This window comes from Leuciscus leuciscus (genome assembly GCF_965113295.1).
Source record: "Leuciscus leuciscus genome assembly, chromosome: 2".
NCBI classification, from domain to species: Eukaryota; Metazoa; Chordata; class Actinopteri; order Cypriniformes; family Leuciscidae; genus Leuciscus; species Leuciscus leuciscus.
The window spans coordinates 65,356,847-65,378,917 of record NC_138726.1 but is presented as its reverse complement, the minus strand read 5'-3'; the positions used below and the strand labels follow the sequence as shown (position 1 = coordinate 65,378,917).

At 42.1% G+C, this 22,071-nt stretch overlaps 1 protein-coding gene across 5 annotated transcripts in view; it reads left to right on the top strand.

Moving 5' to 3' along the window:
* LOC309492649 (butyrophilin subfamily 1 member A1-like) overlaps positions 1 to 22,071 on the top strand; it is a 40,610-nt gene that overhangs the window by 17,337 nt on the left and 1,202 nt on the right. For 2 of the 5 annotated variants that reach the window (XM_082161647.1, XM_082161646.1), the window contains exons 3-8: positions 6,921 to 7,283; positions 7,564 to 7,857; positions 11,199 to 11,300; positions 11,391 to 11,411; positions 21,457 to 21,489; positions 22,025 to 22,066. In XM_082161647.1, the coding sequence (XP_082017773.1) occupies positions 6,921 to 7,283; positions 7,564 to 7,857; positions 11,199 to 11,300; positions 11,391 to 11,411; positions 21,457 to 21,489; positions 22,025 to 22,066 (855 nt within the window). The remainder of the gene's footprint in view (positions 1 to 6,920; positions 7,284 to 7,563; positions 7,858 to 11,198; positions 11,301 to 11,390; positions 11,412 to 21,456; positions 21,490 to 22,024; positions 22,067 to 22,071) is intronic. The other 3 variants (XM_082161649.1, XM_082161648.1, XM_082161650.1) reach the window with 3 other exon arrangements.

Here is a 22,071-nt window from a genome sequence, read left to right as displayed (position 1 = left end):
TATTTATATTCATCTATTAATATATCATTACATTTATTGATTAAACATAAATCTTATTATGTTAACTTGTTTTATACAATATTCTTTATACTTGTTCCTGGGGCTTATTGATGTTTATCCCCAGAACTCATACTTTCATACCTTTATCTCTCCTCAAGTGAACAGCTCCTCACCACCAGATCATAGTCTGTGAGGTCAGCAAGGGGTCAAAATCCACAAGAAACAGAGCTTATTTTTAACCACAAGCATCTAGAGCCCACTCACACACAAATATTTACTCCACTCCCTGTCAGCCTTAAAACAGTGAAAAACAATACACTTTTAAAACCTCTATTTATACTATCTTATTCCTATACCTCTTCACTCCCTCAACAAAAAAGAGTCATATATGATCTTAATTCCCCTGAGTAAACTCTTATTAGAGTAATAAGGTACCCGGAAATTGACTTAATCTGCAATCATGCTCATTTGTATCCTTCAAGGCCCTCTTACAAATGTCTGCAGATCAACCATCTATATAAGCTAAACTACACCTGTATCAATCAATGCCCACTTACAGGTATAAAACATCAATAACTGATATCCTTATATCAGTACGCTTGTCATCCATCAAGGCCCACTTGACAAGTAACTATAAATAAGACCTAACTTCTTCTGTGTTCATGCTATTCTTGTATCCATCAAGGCCCACTTACAAGAACCCACAGATCAATAATTGATATCCTTATCAATAAACTCAAACCCTCTGTGTGCATGCTTTTTGCTCATCATCCTTCAAGGCCCTCTTGATTGAACAAACACAGGACTTTACGTACGTACGTCAAAACTCTCAGCGCTAAATCAGCATCCCCAGAAGTTATAGAATCCACTCAGGATTAAACAAGTACTGGCAAACACTATCGGGAGCTCCCCCACTACTTGACATTTACAAAGACAATGCATGCAATTATTTCTGATATCAAAAATCACTTTTTAAGTTCTTTAAATTTGGAGAAGCTTTTTCTTACCACATCCGGGCCACTGGTGACTAACACATACCTTATTCAAAAGCAAAACTGCTCACCTCAAAGTACAGCGGCCACTGTTGTCTGTGTAAGTCACCAGCGATCCCTTCGTGGCTTCTTCAGCTCCTGAGCCACGTCCTGCCGGGGTCGCCATTTGTTGTGGTTAATTATTTCTTTTCAGGGAAATGACTTCAGAGATTTTCGATACCAGAAATATTAGACTTTATTAACAAACAAAGCCGAGAGACCCTCTGCAGAAAGAGCCCCTGCAGAAAGATTGTCCAGCAAACGTATATACCTTCTCCTTCTCCCAAATATGGTAATACATTCTATAGGTATTTTGAGAAATAGTTTGTACCATGTGACATTACTGAAATAGAATTCTCTGCTGTAACCACACAGCTCTTAGGTTCCAAAGTCACCCAAAGACACACACAGACAGAAAGGAAATAATAGTGTACAAAAAACAGTTAAATTACTTATTTTCTAAATAATAAAATCTTCAACATGATCTGCAGTGTTTGCACGTCACATTTTAGTATCGGTACGGTACGCTTGGAACCTCAACAGAGGTGGTACCATTTAAAGCGAGCCGAAGCGAGCCGTACCGTACCGTACCATGCAGTGGAAATGCACCATAAGTGAGCCGTACCGAACCGAGCCGTACCGTACCATGCAGTGGAAAAGCGCCAAAGCGTGCCGTACCGAACCGAACCGTACCGTACCATGCAGTGGAAAAGCGCCAATAGACAGACAGACATGGACATAGACAGTGAACAGACACATAGACATGGAAGACGACACACAGCATAGACAGACAGACATGGACATAGACAGTGAACAGACACATAGACATGGAAGACGACACATAGCATAGACAGACAGACATGGACATAGACAGTGAACAGACACATAGACATGGAAGACGACACATAGCATAGACAGACAGACATGGACATAGACAGTGAACAGACACATAGACATGGAAGACGACACATAGCATAGACAGACAGACATGGACATAGACAGTGAACAGACACATAGACATGGAAGACGACACACAGCATAGACAGACAGACATGGACATAAACAGTGAACAGACACATAGACATGGAAGACGACACACAGCATAGACAGACAGACATGGACATAGACAGTGAACAGACACATAGACATGGAAGACGACACACAGCATAGACAGACAGACATGGACATAGACAGTGAACAGACACATAGACATGGAAGACGACACACAGCATAGACAGACAGACATGGACATAGACAGTGAACAGACACATAGACATGGAAGACGACACATAGCATAGACAGACAGACATGGACATAGACAGTGAACAGACACATAGACATGGAAGACGACACACAGCATAGACAGACAGACATGGACATAGACAGTGAACAGACACATAGACATGGAAGACGACACACAGCATAGACAGACAGACATGGACATAAACAGTGAACAGACACATAGACATGGAAGACGACACACAGCATAGACAGACAGCATGTCGACATAATTTCGGCACAAATGGAACCCCATAAGAAATTTGCACAAATTAAGCATAAGTTCCATACAATTGAGGTATTATCGAAATATCTAAATTTTAATAACGAGTGATTATTTAACAAAAGTCAAGTAAAACGGTCAGGGTTACATTTTAGACACACACACACACACACACACACACCTTTGAAGCGATAGAAAAGTACTCGGAACCGCATCATTCGCTAGACGACGCAACCTGCATTGGTGTACAAGGCCGAAGTCCACCATTCTCCAGTTGAATGGTTGCTACACACACATAGATTAGATGTGTCCGTGGTTGATGGCCAGGGTTAGGGTTAGTCCAGCCCTGGCAGCATCAGTTAGGGTTAGGGTTAGTCTAGCCCGGGCAGCATCACGGGGAAATATGCACTGGAACTTTTGCACCACGAAAACAAACGCGCGTCCCATCATTGCCTCTCTCATCTACTATGCGATATCATAGTTTGACATGTCTGTCATTGGAAAGTTACACGTGGTGTCATGAATAATTAATAGCAAGTGTCTTCTCATTGGATAAGAAAACTCACTCATGAATAATTATGAGACACCGATGAGTCATCAAAGTACTATAGTGCTCTGTGACGTGGAATTGAACCATTTTCCCCCTACTATTAAATCTAATAGCTGCTAATATTGTCTTCAATGGTGTTCAACACACATACCTCTGTTCAAATCTCAGAAAATTTGGTTTAGGGTTTCATGACCCTTTAACTAACGTTAAGAAAGATGGTAACACTTTACAATAAGGTAAATTAGTTACCTACCTAGTTAACATGCACTAAGAATGAACATTACTTTTAATCTTTTAAACTATTAATTTTAATTTCAACATTTACTAAAACATTATTAAAATCAAAGGTTGTATTTGTTAACATTAGTAGTTAATGCACTGTGAACTAACATGAATATACAATGAACAGCTGTATTTTTTATTAACTAACATTAACAAATATTAATAAATACTGTAATAAATGTAGTGCTCATTGTTAGTTCATGTTAGTTAATACATTATCAAATGTTAACAAATGAAATCTTATTCAGCAGTGACGGCTTGTTTTGGTCTTCACTTGATCACTAGTCCGGGTTTTGCTCAAGACTACAGTTTGTCTGGTCAGAACAATGATTATTAAATGTGCATAGGCTATGTGTGGTTCTGTGAATACAAAATACAAATATAAATATGGATATAAACATGTAAAAACACAGCACAGTATTATTAAAGCTTATTAAAACTAATCAATAAAAGGTAAAATTTTGGGTGGGTGTTCAATATAATGTGCCAAATGGTGCGTTCAAGTCATGTCGTAAAGATCGTATTTACGAGTTGAACACACATGAACGCCGCCATCACAATGTCGTTAATACGATTGGAAAGCTCTGGATTTTTTAAAGCCCCGATCTTGAATACTTCAAGGTATTTAGCAGTGATATTGTCAGGCTTTTTTATTTACAGCAAAGTAAGCTGATTGCCTGCACAAAATATGATAGCATTATATTATAACAATGTAATATGTAACGATAACGTTTACATCGGCTTCATAAGTGAATTAAAAACATAAAAAAGCAAAACACACCTGATGCACATTCCTTGTTCTTCATTTTCTAGACCTATAGTTTAAAAACTTTGCTCTATTTTTGTGTAATTAATTAAGAGGAAGTACACGGCCATCTTACTCCGATGAAGTGACTTGAACGCACTGCCGTCGTAAACACGACTTCCCAGGAGGACTTGAACGCACCAAAACCACGTGTGCGCTAATGCTGTGCACATGAGCATGGCTTCTGCGGTCAAACTAAGATGTAAACAACTTTGAGCGCATACATGATACCTCAGATGCAACACCGCATCAGTGCTTACAAGGAATACATTAGTGCTGTCAATCGATTATTATTTGTAATTGGATTAATCGCACACTTATCGTGAAATTAAGCATTTTTATCTTGTTTAACACATTAATTTTGTCATCATTTGCTGTATCCAGCAGAGTAAACAATCAGATTGAATGATGATTCTCACAAAACTGTATTTTCTGCAAGTTTCAAGGACCTTTGGAGACTTCAAAAGGACACCAAATATCCATATGATATATATAAGGAGTCCATATAATTATTTTATATAATAAATGTATGCAACATCAAAGAACCCATGATAAAAGCATTAAACTTGACAGAATTCACGGTTTAGTATGTGTACAGAGCAACAACACAGAGCTTGTTTTCATTTTTGACGAGTCCGAACAGGACCACAAGGAAACGCCTAAATAAACCGCCTTGACTCGAGTGCATAAACCTACGATTACTAAACACAGCAACGTACACATGACAAGTCAAACATTATCCTGAGTGTGTGCGGAAACAACTGTGTCTGTGCATAAATGCAGCATTCGATCAGTGGTCGAGAGCAAACATACACGGTTTGTTGTTTGTGCGTCAATATGACGTGCTAAGTCAGTGATAATCAGAAATTAGAAGGTCTCCTTAATGATGTGCCCCATGCTCCATTCATAGTGCCTTCGATTTGATCTATCCTGGACAGAGATTTGCGGAAACACCAGACTGCACTTTAATCTACTAGGAAAAATTATTTCAGAATAAATCAAGATGTAACATTTATTTGTCAGGTAAAATGCATTGTGCCAATTACACAAGTGATTAAAAGCCAATTCAGAAATAATAAATACATGACATAAATTACTCTAAGATGTCTCTAAAAGTAAGCAATGCATTCCTGACGGAGACACACAGCGGTGTGTGAGTGTGTTCCAAGTGTAAGACTTGAGTAAACACGGACACAGCACTGCATGGGGGATGTTCCTGGTTACAGGTTCCCAAAGACTGCTCCGTCACCCACCCTTAAATACCCAGACCAGAACAAAAGGGTTATACCAATATTTTTTAGAGTTGTTTTGGGTCAATTCATGTACCCCAGGGGGTAACACCTGAGGAGAACAGAATTCTCCAACGTTTTCAATCTTTCTCATTAAACCAATGACTGCAATGAAATTAAGACCATTTTACCAATCACATTTAAAATGATACCAAACATGAAAAGGAAAAACAATAGATTCACAACATACATCATATGTGATATATCGATATTCTTAGTGATCTGTGACATGAAGGGAGAGAGGAAGGGAGGAGGGAGAGGGGGATGCAGAGATAAGGAAGGAGAAATGTTTGGACAGGACAATGTGCTCTTTCTTTGTGATCTTCTGTCCAGGGTGTGTTTTATTGCTTTATTGCAGGTTGAATTTTATCTCAGCTTTTGTTTTAGCAGGAAAATCAATTCTTACACGCTTACTGTGCAACTCCTGTACGTAGCTCTTCAGAAACAATCACAGAATATGACAGAGCTCGTGTTTTAAAGCAAAGCACACACTGGAATAAATAATTCACTAAAATCACAATGTGAGTCTCTATTCTCTCTGATATCGCTGATGTAATCAGCCTGGCCTTCTTTACATTATGGCTGCTTTGGACTGATTGTTTGGACTGAATTCGATTAATGGATTCACTGAAAGCTTTCCCAGAGTTTAACGGCTTAAAATGGTCTGATCAGAAACAGAGAAGCAGTATCGGGTTAAAGTCAAGACTGTTACAGAACAAGGACACGCCTTCCCATGGGGTACAGAGTACTGTATATTCTGTTTGCTCTATTTACATTTTCCTTAGATCCCTAGTTAGTCTCCTTGGTTTTATTTAGTTCTATCACACCAGTTCTGTTTCACGGTAATTACTCCCCATCTATTTAAGCCCTGAGTTTTCCTTAGTTCTCCTTAGTTCTTAGTCCGTTATCGTCTGTTTACGTGGTTGTGTTTGTATTATTATTGTTGTTATCTCCTGCGATCCCCTGACTGTTTCTGTTGTGGATTTATTAAAGATTGTTTCTACTCCTGTGTCGAGCGCTTCAATACAGCCACCAGCCGTGACAGCTATAGATCAACAAATGTTCATATTTATTGAGTAAATCATATATATCAACAATTTCCATTGGATATTATGGCACTGGGTTACAATTACACATTGTAGGTTATTTAGGATAATGTGATATTAAACTAAAACCCGAATGCTATAACTCTTGACAACAAGGTCAAAAAGATTGCTTACTTCCATGATAAAAAAAAAAAACTAAAAACTAAAAACTATATCTTAACCAAATAAATGTTTGGCACACAATAAACTAATCAAACACGGTTAAAAAATTTGTGGAAAATGAAGAATTACAAATGCTCAATATGTAACATATACAAACAAATACAGTTTATGCATAGAATATTTGCACTAATGCATATGTATTATTGACTAAGGCATGGTATATTACATTGGGTGTGTCTCTCTGTGTCTCTCAGAGTCGTTCACTGTTGTGGTTCCTCGTGATCAGACATTGGCTCATGTTGGGTCCACAGTCACTCTGCCCTGCTGGATCTCTCCTCCTGAGAACGCTGAAGCTCTGGAGATCCGCTGGTACCGTCAAGACCAGTTCAGCAACCCTGTTCTCTTCTATCAGCATGGGAAGATCCAGGACGTCCAGGAGGAATCGTTCAGGAACAGAAGCTCACTGACTCTGCGCTCAGATCTGTCTGGTGGACTGAAGGATGGAGACGTCTCTCTACGCCTGGAGAAACTCAGGATTCAGGATGAAGGTTCATTACACTGTTATGTCAGTGGAGAAAGTGCATATGACAGCAGAGAGGTGGTTCTCAAAGTCACTGGTGAGTCAAAAACTACATTTCATTGTTTTCAAGGTTCTACACCTTATTAAAGGTATAGTTCACGATTTGTTGCATGAGTAAGCTTTTCTCCAGGTTTCTACTAATCTATCTGTAACCAATAGAATATCAAACACAATTTTTAAGGAATGCTGCCATAATTTTCCAAAGAATTGATCAAGCAGCCTCGATTGAACCATTAGAGATGCATTTACCCAAAGATATAAAAAATATACTTGCACAGTTTGGGAGAACGTCTGAACGCCTGTCTCTTCTCTTCCAGCTTTAGGATCTGCTCCTGTCCTGTTTCCACAGCCTCTGGATGATGGACGTATGAACATCAGCTGTAAGTCCAGCGGCTGGTATCCAGAGCCGAACATCACCTGGATGTCAGATGAGCGAACGGTTCTCCGTCCTGGAGGAGTGTCTCGCAGTCGTGGAGCAGATGAGATGTTCTCTGTCCACAGCTGGACGGCCGTCTCTCACTCGGACACTCAACTGGTCTCATGTTCAATGTCTCTCAAGACTGGAGAGTTTAGAGAAGGAAAATTGAACATACAAGCCATCATCTCTTCAGGTCAGGGAACATTTCACTCATAATCATACATGTTAAAGTTGCAGAACATGGCAGGATATTTCATGGTAGTTATCTCAAAAAAAGTGATCAAGTTAGCTTTTACTTCAGCCCTGTGATCAAGTCAAGTCAAGTCAAGTCAAGTCAAGTCACCTTCATTTATTTAGCACTTTTTACAATACAGATTGTTTCAAAGCAGCTTTAGAGTGATAATAGAACAGATTGTTTTGGTTTTACAGCAGCTCTAGAATAAAGTTATTGTCCAGCTTAAGTAAATTTTTTGATTGATTCACTTCCGTTGTAAAAATCATTAGTTATTAACTTATGGGCCGCTTACACAACACCGTTTCAACTGAAAACAGAAAACTTTTAATGCGTTCTGGCCCTTCATTTGCACGACAACAGTGTTTGGCGGCTCGAGAATGCAAACTTTGAAATAGGTTCCAAGGTGCAAGTTTTGAATTTTTTTGAAAACGTGATCATCTTTTGATTAATTGATTACTTTATTGTCCCCATGGGGAAATCTTTTTTGCTTGTGTTTCAACATGCGTACACACAAAGAACCAACAATATACATAAACATAAAAAAACACGAATCATCACTGAGACCCGCTCAGTAAACACCACAACTACCTTTCATTTAAGAATAGCTTTACTAAGGCATCTGGTTTCACACATTTGTTCAAGACCTCTTATACGCTGATTTCACTTTCGATTTCAAAATGGCGGCTGCGTGAAATCAGCGTATAGGGATACGGGATTCATACATTTTGGGGCATCTCGCCCGGGGGGCGGGGTTACGTCCTGCGTCACATCTCTCATGCGGGTTCTCGTCGACCAGGGTCAGCGCGCACCATAGCGCACACAGGCAGGCACAGAACTAGCTAGCGAACCTAGGTCTTAAATCTAATAAGTTATGTTTTTTACAACACGTTTTTTGATGGAAAAGTGATGTTTAATTTCCATAGTCTTTGTTTAGTGAACGAAAGCGAAATCAGGAATTGCGGTCTTTCAGTTTGTTTATCGTTACCTAGCTACCAAGGGTTTAAGTTGTACAAGATGTGCTGTAGCCTTAATTACAATGGCCAAGTCGCGTTTCATATATGTTACATACATGGCAGTTCTCCACCTTCCGCTTGAGGATGCCCCACAGGTACTCAATAGGGTTCAGGTCTGGAGACATACTTGGCCACTCCATCACCTTCACCTTCAGCTTCCTTCTAAAGGAAGGGCATCATGTTCTGCTTCAGAATGTCACAGTACAGTTTCCGTCAATGAAGCGTAGCTCCCCAGTACCAGCAGCACTCATGCAGCCCCAGACCATGATGCTACCACCACCATACTCGACTGTAGGCAAGGCACAATTCTCTTGGTACTCCAAACCAGGGCATCGCCACACATTCTGGACACCATCTGAGCCAAACAAGTTTATCTTAGTGTCATCAGACAACAGGACATGGTTCCAGTAAGTCATGCTCTTGGACAGGTTGCTTTCAGCAAACTGTTTGCGGGCTTTCTTGTGAGCCAGCTTCAGAAGAGGCTTCCTTCTTGGACGACGGCCATGCAAACCGACTTGTTGCAGTGTGCGGCGTATGGTCTGAGCACTGACAAGCTGACCTTCCGCTTCTGCAACCTCTAAAGCAATGCTGGCAGCAATCATGCGTTTCATGCGTCTGTTTTTTGAAGCCAGCTTCTGCATCTGACGCACAGCATGAGGACTCCACTTCTTTGATTGACCCTTGCGAGGCCTGTTCCGAGTGGAACCCGTCTTGGAAAACCTCTGTATGACCCTGGCCTGCACTGTAACTCAGTTTCAGGTTGTTACCAATCTTCTTATAGCCTAGGTCAACTTTGTGGAGAGCAACAATTCTAATTCTCGAATTCTTAGAAAGTTCTTTGCCATGAGGTGCCATGTTGAACATCCAGTGGTCAGTATGAGAGAATTGTACTCGAAGCACACATTTTAACTGCTCTAATACAAGATACAACAATTTGTATGGTCAGAATACAGAATTTTCACTCGTTTCCGTGGATCCGTGCGAACTGGTATCATTTTGATAACGTTTTATCTGTACAGAGGTAATGGGAAGGAGGCCTTCACAGGGGAGAGACTAGTTGACACTTCAGGACTGCGTTGTCATCATGTCCAGGTGCAGGTCCTTCATCAGATCTGGATACGGCCTGGATCCGGCGGACTGCGGAAAACCTCGGGATAAACAGAGAAACTAATATTAGCGTAGACACCATTCTTCGTATGATGTAACGAGTGCATCAGGATTTATGGGAAGTGTTCCCGGTTCGGGCTGACCTAGTTTATGCAGCATAACATTGTAATAATAATCATTTAACTGATTTGAATAATATAAATGTATAATGTTCTATGTGTATGCCAGGTTAAAGAGATGTGTTTTTAGTCTAGATTTGAACTGACAGAGTGTGTCTGCTTCCCGGACAATGGTAGGAAGACTGTTCCAGAGTTTAGGTGCTAAATAGGAAAAGGATCTACCGCCAGCAGTCGATTTTGATATTCTAGGTATTATCAACTGTAATAGACGTGAAGGACTATAATGTGTTATGAGCTCGCTCAAGTACTGCTGAGCTAAACCATTTAGTGCTTTGTAAGTAATCAGCAATATTTAAAAATGTCATACTTCCTGATTCTGGTAAGAACTCGAGCTGCTGCGTTTTGGACCAGCTGTAGTTTGTTTATTAAGCGTGCAGGGCAACCACCCAGTAGAGCATTACAATAATAGCCTTGATGTCATGAAAAATGCGGAACAATTACTTCATGCGTTCAATGAGAGCATATGACGTAATTTAGATATATTTTTAAGATGGAAGAATGCGGTTTCACAGATGCTAGAAACGTGACTTTCAAATGAAAGACTGGTATCAAAGAGCACACCCAGGTTCCTAACCGACGACGAAGACTTGACAGAGCAGCCATCAAGTGTTAGACAGTATTCTAGGTTATTACGTGTGGAAGTTTTTGGTCCAATAATTAGAAAATCTGTTTTTTCAGAATTAAGTAGTAGGAAATTACAAGTCATCCAGTTTTTTTATATCAGCTATGCATTCCGTTAATTTCTAATTACTAATTACATTTTGTGCAAATATAATTAGCTATACATATAATTTATAATAAATATATATATTTCCATAACAGATGTCATCAATCCCTCTTTTTACATCCATTATTTTCTCTTGGATTATGCAAATGCAAAATGGGTTGCAATTGACATTTTTATGTTGACTTATTTTTTTTTTTAATTATTGTTCTACTTTACTGTAATTGATTTATATATTTTGAAGGTGTTTGGATTGATCTGGTTTCTCTTTCTCAGATTCATCAGATCCATGGAAGGCTCTTTTCTTCACCCTTTTTATTTGTGCACTTCTGGGTTTAGTTGGGCTGATCCTGTACAAATACAGACATAAACTAACAGGTACAATCTGGTTAAAAGATTAAAACAGATTTTGTCTTCAATCTTTATTTATCCCATTTCATCTCATAATATTTTTAATCTGTTTTGCAGGGAAGAAACAAGCAGATCAAAGTAAGTAACATAAATTCATGTCATTAAATGGTTAGTTCACCCAAAAAAGAAAATTCTGTCATTAATTACTCACCCTCATGTCGTTCCAAACCCGTAAGACCTTCATTCATCTTCGGTAACAATTGAAGTTCCCTTTCGAGAGGTCTCTCCTATTGCGTAAGTAGCTTACGCTATGGGAAAACTCCTTTTCTCAAGAATATGAAGCCAAAATTTTCAAAACGCAGTGTAGCTGCACAGCATACACAGATGAGCGGCTAGCGCGGTCATTGGCTGTGCTGCAGCAACTGCATGAACCTATGACAGGGCGGCTCAGACGCGTGGTCCAATCAGAGCAATTCGCGCCCTGACGCGTCATAGCCCGCCAGAATGGGCGTGGTCAGAGGCTATACATATAGCCCCCCAAGCTGTCATAGGCCAGATTTAATCTCCTTCAGCGAACCTCCACTTCGCTGAAACTCCGGATTGAAGCCTTCGCCACCGTCGACAGGTACCCAGCAGCGGGACACTCCACTTCCGGCTTCCTTCGCCGCCTTCACCGCTGTTCTGCTGAGCCATTCCGGCGCGCCGTATCCTTTCCTGATCACAAGTGTTCGCCGCCGCAACACTTCTAAAAGAGAAATTTCCAACGCCTCGTCAGAGGCCCTCTCGTCGGTGGAGACCGTCACATCCTCTGCGCTTCCTGTCTGGTCCGTTACCATGCAGAAGCTGCACTCGTTAAGGTCGGCTGCCCTGAATGTGACGAGATGGATCTCCCCACCCTGCGGGCTCGACCCCTCTTCCCGCTCTCTCTCCCTTTGTTTGAGCCGCGCAAACTGCGCCATTCACAAGGGATGTCAGAGCGGACGGTCACGAGCAATGTTCAGCACCCGGGGGTAGCTTTCTTTATGTTACAAGAAAGCTACCCCACCCTCGTGCCCAGTTCGCGTGCGTCACTCACCGGCAAAAGGAGGAAAGAGAGTGTTTTAGTCCCACCGAGGCCGGACCAACCTCCAATTCTCACACATTTCTCAGTCCCCTCTTAAGTTCAGGCGGCTGGAAATATCAATATTGCAGCAAATGAGCCTGTTATAATACATGCACGCCTGCAAACAAACGCCGACACAAAACATGATGACGCTTTCTTATATGCTCACGCTAACTGAAAGCTTATGTCTTTTCCCCCTGTGGCTCAGTGGCAAAATCTAAGACTTTCACGGCAGAGACCCGTGTTCGAATCCTGGCTCTGGCGGCAGATAAAAATTATTAGAGGTCGACCGATTCATCGGTTTTGCCGATTAATCGGCACCGATAGTTGATTGGTGGAACTATCGTTATCGGCAAAAATACATACCGATAGTTTTTCCTGGTTGCGTCCGTTGCTGGAGCGGCTGAGAAGCTCGCGCTGTCATTCATTACACAGTAAGAGAGAGCTGAGAAGGGTCTGCTGGCATCATGCAGTACAAGAGCGGCCTCTAGAGGTGTAATAAAAACTATCGCTGATGCCTGTGTTGTTTATTTCGACACGTGATGCTGCGTGCTGCACTGAGAGCACACGCTGCGTGGAGAGCGCTGACATCAGATGCGTGTTTAAAGCACCGACAGCTAAAAGGTAGCCTATGTATACACTACATTTTGTCATATCATTATAAAGTGATTAATTTGTTGACTAAATGCTGCATTAGTAGAGAAAGAACAGCACAACAGTATGTTTGTTTGCCTTCAAGGCTGAGAGGACGCTAACATTAGTAGTACCTCAAGCGGTTAAAACACTGACAAAAATAAACGTAAGTCCGACCCGAATGTTTAATGTCACAATTGTTACCTCTATTTGCATTAGTTTATATCCAGCTGGTCACTTTTATGCATTTAATATGCAGATAAGTTGCATATTTAAAGCTAGAGACGTAAGATAGCAAACTGATATGTTCATACAGCCGACAGAAACATAAACAAATCAGAAAAGCATTAGATTTCGGTAATTTTTTCGTCATCACTTTAATACATGTTTTGTTATTTTGATTAGATAATCATCAAGTGTTTATAAAATAGAAGCAAAAGTGTGAGACTATACATTTAATATTTATGTCATTTCAATGCTCTGGCATTGTAGATATTTAAGCATGACTGTTTGGATTTATATGAAATGATAACACTTACAATAAAATTCCATATGCAACATTAACTAAGGTTAATAACTTGTGTATAAGGATTGTTCATTATTTGTTAATTAACATGTACTAATACATTTTTAAATTAAGGTTTTTATTTGTTAACCATAGTTAATGGACTATCAAACTAACATGAATGATCAAGATGCAATTGTATTGCTCAAATATTATACAGATCAAATTTTGTTACTTTTTTATTCATTAAGTTGGCTTGAAAAATAAGAGTTTAATAGTTACATTTTGAATGTAACTGGTTTTATTTGTTATTTAGAGTATTACTTTTTGTTTCAGTTTAAATGAATATCTTTTATTGACTTCAATATTTATTCATATTATATATTTATTTCATTTAGCATGTTTTCATGGTTCAATACAGTTTTATTATTTTTATAATAAAGTTCAGCACTGTTTTACTTGGAGTGTTATGTTTGTTTTTATCCAGTATCAATTTTAAAAACTATCGGTGGATTAATCGGTTATCGGCAAGTATGGCCCAACCTAGCTATCGTTATCGGTAAAATCCACTATCGGTCGACCTCTAAAAATTATACTGCGCTCTTCTCCGAGCTCGCGGCCAGCTTTCTTACATACAGAAAGCGAACCCGCCCCTCGCACCCTCCCGTTCACATGACGGTGCTCGAGTATTTATGAGCATTTAAACATATGAGCCCACGCTGGCCCTGCCCCCCCGTGTGGCTCACTTTTTACAGAGACAGACTTATTCTTTTGTGTTTATCCACACCCCTTCTGTGGCTCAATGGTGGAATATGAGACTTTCGCGCCAGACACCCGAGTTCGAATCTCGGCTGCGCTGAATCTTTTCACCAAAGTAAACGAGCTCACGCCGGCCCCGCCCCCCGCGTGACTCACTCTCTTTGGCAGCATCCAAAGACGGGGTTGGTCGGGCTCAACTTTGACCCCGCCTCCCATGTAATCCCAGCTATATATGCTCCCCTGCAAATATAAGCTGTTCCACATGCCCCAGTAATCTTCTCAGGTGGCTGGAAACGTCGATGTTGCAGTCAATGGGCCTGTTACAAACCACGCTCACCTGCAAACAGACGCTGGTTAACGGTGACGCAAATAAAGCACAAAAAGGAGCTCTTTTTTGTCTGTGTCATATGTAGGTTACGTGCCCACTACAAAGTACGCACTCCTACACACAAGCACTGTTCCCACAGTTTCAAACTTTCCCCAGCTCACGCTGAAGGTTTAATAAACGTAGCGCGGTCACCTGTAGGTCACGTGCCCACGACTATGTACTCACCCCTACACACAAGCACTGTTACCACAGTCTCAAATATTTCCCCAGCTCAGGCTGGAAGTCACATAAATGTAGCGCGCGTGCCTGCTGTCATGCACTCACCCCTGCACATAAGTACTGCTCCCACAGTCCCACAGTTCCCCGCTCACGCGGGAAGTTTAATAAAAGTAGTGAGCGTGCCTGTTTTACAACACGCACCCCTACACACAAACACTGTCAACTCGACACTCACTCTCCCACCAACCAGCGCGGGAGAGGCATTAAACGTAGATCCTGTGCCCACTCTTCAGCGCGCACAGCTACACACAAAAACTGTTCCTGCATCAGTTTTCCCTCTAACCCATGCTGGGAATGTGAATATGAGTGCGCCCGCCGTGCAGCGCGCGCCTCCGCTCATAAGCGCTGTACACACGGCATCTATAGCCCAAAACGGCCTGACAGCCGGGTCCCTATCTCACAGCGACCCGTCCCCAGCCTTTATTTAACCCCTAGCAATACGAATACGGGCCGGAGCCTGGGAGGCTATCCCCGGCATATCAAAATGGGTGTTGAACATAATAAAACACGGCTACTCGCTACAGTTTGCTCGCAGACCGCCGCGCTTTTCAGCCGTGGTTGAGACGAGAGTGAGAAAAGATGTTTCACATGTTCTCCGCACCGAGGTGCTCAAACTGTTAGAAAAGGGTGCTATCGAAGCAGAGCGAGGCGGGTCTGTACAGCCGCTATTTCCTCGTCCCGAAAAAGGATGGTGGTCTCCGACCCATCCTAGATCTCAGACGCTTGAACAAAGCACTGGCGAAGCGCCCGTTCAGAATGCTGACAACCAAACATAATCCTCGTGCAAATTCGCCCGGGAGATTGGTTTTTCTCAGTGGATCTGAAAGACGCCTATTTTCATATCCAAATATCGCCTCATCACAGGCAGTTTCTGAGATTCGCTTTCGAGGGACAAGCATACCAATACACGGTTCTACAGTTCGGTTGGCCCCCCGTACATTCACGAAATGTATGGATGCAGCACTTTCCCCCCTGAGACAGCGGGGAGTGCGAATACTAAACAACCTCGACGATTGGCTGGTTATAGCACAATCAGAGGCACAGCTAATAACGCACAGATCTTGGATCATCAGCCATCTAGAATCCTTTCTAGGTATAGTAATACACTCTATACATATGAAAGCGCGCCTCTCTGCGGAGCGCGCGCTCTCTGTTCGGCGCCTCGCGGCATCTTTCAGAGCGGGCGCCCGTGGCATCAGCAGTGCTCCAGCTCGGATTACGGCAAATGCGCCCTCTCCAACGCTGGCTAAACAGCCATGTACCAGCTCACGCGTGGCACTCCGGCCACTTACTGATCAAGGCGAGTCGCGGCTGCATTAAAGCCCTGACTCCCTGGAAAGCTGTCGACTGGTAGACCTAGGTTGGGGAGCCCTCTACGAGGGCGGGCCTGTCTCTGGCCTTTGGTCGAGCCCAGAGAAGCGCCTACACATAAACTGTATAGAGATGAGAGCGGTCGCCCGTACCTGAAGGGCGACCACGTCCTAGTCCGAACGAACAACATGACAGTGGTGGCTTACATAAACCGCCAAGGCGGCCTCAGGTCAAACACCTTGCACACCATGGCCAGGAGTCTAATTCTGTGTGCTCAGCACAACCTGCGCTCCCTGAGGGCGGCGCACGTGCCAGGCATTCTGAACCAGGGTGCAGATATGCTATCAAGAGGCAAAGTTTCCCCAGGGGAATGGTCTCTTCACCCTCAGACGGTTCAGCTAAATATAGAGCACCTTCGGCAAGGCAGAGGTCGTCCTCTTCGCCTCCGAAGACAACGCTCGCTGCCGATTATTTTATTCAAAGAGCACGGACGGACGCGCTCGCCCACGAATGGCCGAACCGCCCGTTGTATGCTTTCCCTCCGGTCGCGATGCTACCTCAAGTCATCAAACGGATCAGGGAGAGCAAATGTGCAGTGCTTCTTATAGCCCCCCTCTGGAGGAACCGACTATGGTTCTCCGAGCTGGTGCAACTGCTGAAATCAGCCCCGTGGCCGATCCCGCTGAGGAAAGATCTCCTCATGCAGGCGAACGGAGAAATCTGGCATCCCCGTCCCGACTTATGGGCCCTTCATGTATGGCCGCTCAACGGGTACCTGGGGACCTCCCAGTTAAAGTGGCAAAAACCATTGCTGGAGCTAGAGCGCCCTCAACTAGATGCCTCTACGCTCAGAAATGGAGAGTGTTCTCTAGCTGGTGCGCCACTAGAAACCTGAGCCCACACGCGTGCGAGATACCGAGTGTACTCGCCTTTTTACAAGAGCTTCTGGACGCGGGTCGCACCCCCTCCACGCTTAAAGTATATGTGGCGGCCATAGCGGCATTTCACGCTCCCGTGGCCGGGCAATCACGTGGTCGTCCGTTTCTTTAAAGGGGCAAGGAGGCTAAACCCTCTGCGTCCCCCCTCTGTGCCTATCTGGGACCTCTCCACGGTCCTGGAAGCACTGAAGGGCGCCCCGTTTGAGCCACTTCAGTCTGCCGACCTGAAGTACCTCTCGCTCAAAACCGCTCTTTTACTGGCGCTCGCTTCAGTTAAAAGAGTGGGCGATCTGCACGCGCTGTCTTCGAGTGCGTCCTGTCTCGAGTTTGGACCTAACGACTGTAGAGCTGTCCTTAGGCCGAGACATGGGTATATTCCTAAAGTGCTCTCTACCCCCGTCAGAGCACAGGTTATTTCCCTGACAGCTCTCTCCTCACCAGAGGACGAAAGAGACGTGAATTTACTCTGTCCCGTCAGGGCTCTCAGAGTGTATCTGAAGCGTTCTGCCTCATTCAGACAGCCAGAACAGCTTTTTGTGTGCTTTGGCGGCAACACCAAGGGTCTCGCCGTCTCAAAGCAGAGATTATCGCGCTGGATAGTTGACGCTATAGCGCTAGCTTATGAGTCTAAGGGCCTTCACTGCCCCTTAGGCATCAGAGCTCATTCCACTCGAGGCATGGCCTCGTCTTGGGCTTGGTCGAGTGGAATACCCATACAGGATATCTGTGTGGCGGACGGCTGGGCCTCGCCGTCCACTTTTAGCAGGTTTTATAACCTACAGGTCCCTGCCCTGCATTCTAGGGTACTTTCGATATGAATGTGTAAGCACAAAACCCCCCCATGAAACGTGGACCAGGTTACTATCCGGTCCCGTTTTTTACACGAACTATGTTCATATGTTATACCATACATAACAGCGTATAAGGGGTTTTTCTCTGTTTAACATGGGCCCGTTATTCCGGTCCTGTTACAGAACTATAGTTCATATATGACACTATATCTTTAGACTGGCCCTCATTAGGCCACTCTTTTTGTTTCCTTATGAAGCCCGTCACTGACTGGCTTATTGGGATCATACTTTACTCTCACGGCTTCAGGCATCTGCCTAGGGCTATATTAGAGTGAAGTCAAGCACGCACTGCGTTTTGAAGGGAGTTCCCATAGCGTAAGCTACTTACGCAATAGGAGAGACCTCTCGAAAGGGAACATCTCGGTTACTATCGTAACCTCGGTTCCCTGAGAAGAGGGAACGACTATTGCGTAAACCGCCGTGCTTGTGCTTTAATCGGTGTATCGCTTCAGTCGATTTAACCTGGCCTATGACAGCTCGGGGGGCTATATTTATAGCCTCTGACCACGCCCATTCTGGTGGGCTATGACGCGTCAGGGCGCGAATTGCCCTGATTGGACCGCGTGTCTGAGCCGCCCTGTCATAGGTTCATGCAGTTGCCGCAGCACAGCCAATGACCGTGCTAGCCGCTCATCTGTGTATGCTGTGCAGCTACACTGCGTTTTGAAAATTTTGGCTTCATATTCTCGAGAAAAGGAGTTTTCCCATAGCGTAAGCTACTTACGCAATAGTCGTTCCCTCTTCTCAGGGAACCGAGGTTACGTTAGTAACCGAGACGATATTTTTGATGAAATCCGAGAGCTTTCTGTCCCTCCCCAAAAACAAAAATAACGACTTTACTCAACAATCTCCTCTACTCTGTGTCAGTCTCTGAGGCTGTTCACGTTGTAAACACAGTGCATTGCTTCCGGGTTCAGTGTCAGAAGGCAGGCTCAGTATTGGTCGGCTCCTGCGTCAGCATCACACGCATGCGTCATGGTGTTCACTTGAACATCTTCAGACACTGACCCTGAACAGAAGAGATTATCGTTACTTTTGCTTTTTATTTAATAATATTTAAGTATATCTTAGTACAAAGATGTTGTTTAATTGAAGGTGAATCAATAAATATGACACCATTATTTTAAAGGTAGGGTTGCAATAGCAAGCTAGCTTTGAAAGCATAAGATCCCACCCTCCCTTCAGAGCATCTCCAAAGCCACACCTTCTTCAAAACACATGAACGCGTAGAGCAATGAGCAAACAAAAGCCTCACAAGAGACGGTGTTAAACTACCTCTTGACTCAAAGGACATAACATTACAATTATAATGAACAAACTACTTACAGAGCTCTAGTTGTACCACCTGACTGCTGCAGATTCATTTCGGCGTTGATAGTTCTGCCATTGAAACGCATAAATTAGAATCACGAACCTCTCAGAGTATAACGTCACAGGTTATGACGTGAATGCAGCATAAGCTCATTGCTTTGGTTCAGGAGGAACTGCAAAAGGCGGCTTCTGTTTCGTTTGCGGTGCTCGGTGACTGTCGTCTGTCTAACTGCATAGCATGAAACACGCTGATGATGTGTGATGTTTGTGCGAGCAGGTATTAAAATACATATGTTGACAGGCAAGTAAGACATCGTATCATTGCATTGGATGAACATTTTATGGTCCTACACCTTTTATGGTCCTATACCTTCCACAGACGATATATATAAATACATTTAGACCACTTAATGTAGTGACTGCTATCAGGATGTAAAGAGACTTTCATCCAGCATTACAAAAATTGTTTCTAGAGCAAATCATCTACCCTGCCTTTAAATGGTAAATGTGATGTTGCACATCCATGATGCATATGTGTGAAATATGGTGGTTACCAGGGGTTAAAGTGGGCCGGAACGGTCCGGAACTGCGTTTCGGCACCTCAGATAAATTAATAAATAAATAGATTCCAATCAAATCAAATTATTCTTATCAAATTCAATGATTCTCATCATTCATCAAATCAAAACTGAATACCACCCCCTGGCCCGCCTTCACAAACACGCTTCCCGACGTTACGTTCTCAGTCACGGTTCTCCTGTCTGATTTAAGTGCATCTACACCGGTTCACGTCTCCCTTCCCCGCTGAACGCCAGCGATTACTAATGCGTGAAATGCACTCACGGTGGTTGAGCGCACTACAGTTAGTTTTAGGTTCGATATTCGCTGGACATTTGTTTTCCTTTATAATATATTTTATTATTTATTTTTTATAGTAGGCTATATATATATATATATATTTATTTATACCTGAGAATGCTTTGACGCGTTTCCACAGCGCATGATGCCTAAGGGAACGTCTGCCAATTACACCAACTGCGTCAAACGTAGACTATAATTTGTATTATTTAAAATTACTTTTAACATTTAAAAACAGACGTTTTCAAATTCCAAAGCTTGTAGAAGGTTCATATTGGCAATACTGACTTAGGCTACAGCTTACCTGGTAGCCTTGAGTCAATTAACTTGTCTCAAAAAATTATTCATAAAAATATAAATATAAGTTGAGCCTATGTTTACTTTCTTCACTGACACAAACGAAAATGAAAAGACTATCAGTCAAGTTCAGCTTTAGGAATGGAAGAAATAGGGCAGGATAAGAAGACTGAGAGAAAAAGAAAGATGAAGATGAGAGCAGGTTGTTGACAAATATCTAATGACAAAGTTTTAAAGCTATTTCTTATCTTTTTCTTTCTTTTTTTTTGGCCTTCAAAAGCTCTAAATTGCACATTTGTAAGTCAGAGAAATCAAAATGTTTTGACATAAGTCAGTTTTGACATCCCATTCTTATTTTAAATTTACATTGTGAAAAACAAGGTTGTGTTCGATATCGTGGTGTTCAGCAATTTTAACATATAGTATCGTCATCATATCAGTGTAGATGTAGATGGACCAAAATAAAAACATTAAAATAAGTATTAAATAAGTATTGTGCCACAATGACACTCTTGTCCCAAAAAGTATTGCTATACCACAATACTAAATATGTTGTCCCACGTGAGTCATTTTTCCCTGTTGCACCTACACAAAATTTTAGGGTTCCCCCACCTGCCAAATCCCACTTTAACCACTGGTGGTTACACACAAACCACAATACATACAGAGAAACACCTAATTATGTGGCAGGTATGATGGAAATCATTCTGTTTGTTACTGTACTATACTATAGCAAAGACTGATGGATGACTCGATGTATATACATGTTGTTAACTAATCTGATCTCTATGCATCCCGATCTGGAAAGACTTTTAAATGAAAAAGAAAATGTTTTTATGCCAACTAATGCATAAAATGGATGAATCCTAGTGATATGTACTTTTACACAAACAAGCTGGACTCCCTTTAACGTCTGGAATGGTTAGAAGTGTAATTTAATGTGGTTTATTGTCTTTCAAGTATTTGTTGATTGATAATGAACCCCTTCAATGATATTTTCTCTGATTTTAGATTGTGAGCATGGAGTTATGAAGGACAGAAAAGGTATTAGTAGTTGTCTGTTCTTTGCAACTTTAACGCTAGTCAATATTAAGAACTGCAACTGCTGTTGACCCAGAAATCATTACTTTCCATACACGGTAAAAATAAACCAGTACTGTCATGTTGTTCACTGTTCACTGGTCTGAGAGAACCAGTGAAAAAGCTTCTGCTTTGTGTTTATTTTATTTACTATCATCTTTCATAAATAATTTTATCAGCACAAAGAGCATCTTGTGCTTCATTGAATCAAGGAAATCTGACCTTCTATTCCAGGAGTTCATTTAATGTCATATTACATCGTCATTTGAATCCCAGATGTTTAGACCCCACTGTATACTTTATGAACTATTTAAGAAATAATATATGCAGTTTCTTATAATTGTCTACCAGAGCATAATGTGAATATCATTAAACATACAACTTCAAAATGGGAAATGAACAATTCATGAGAGTTAAACTATTTCTATTAATTTTATGTCCTCAATTACACCTGTAGGTTTCCTTCTTTAAAACCTCAAATTATTTATTTCTTATTTAGTTGTGGGAGATGAAAATATAGAAGAACTGAGGAAACATGCAGGTATG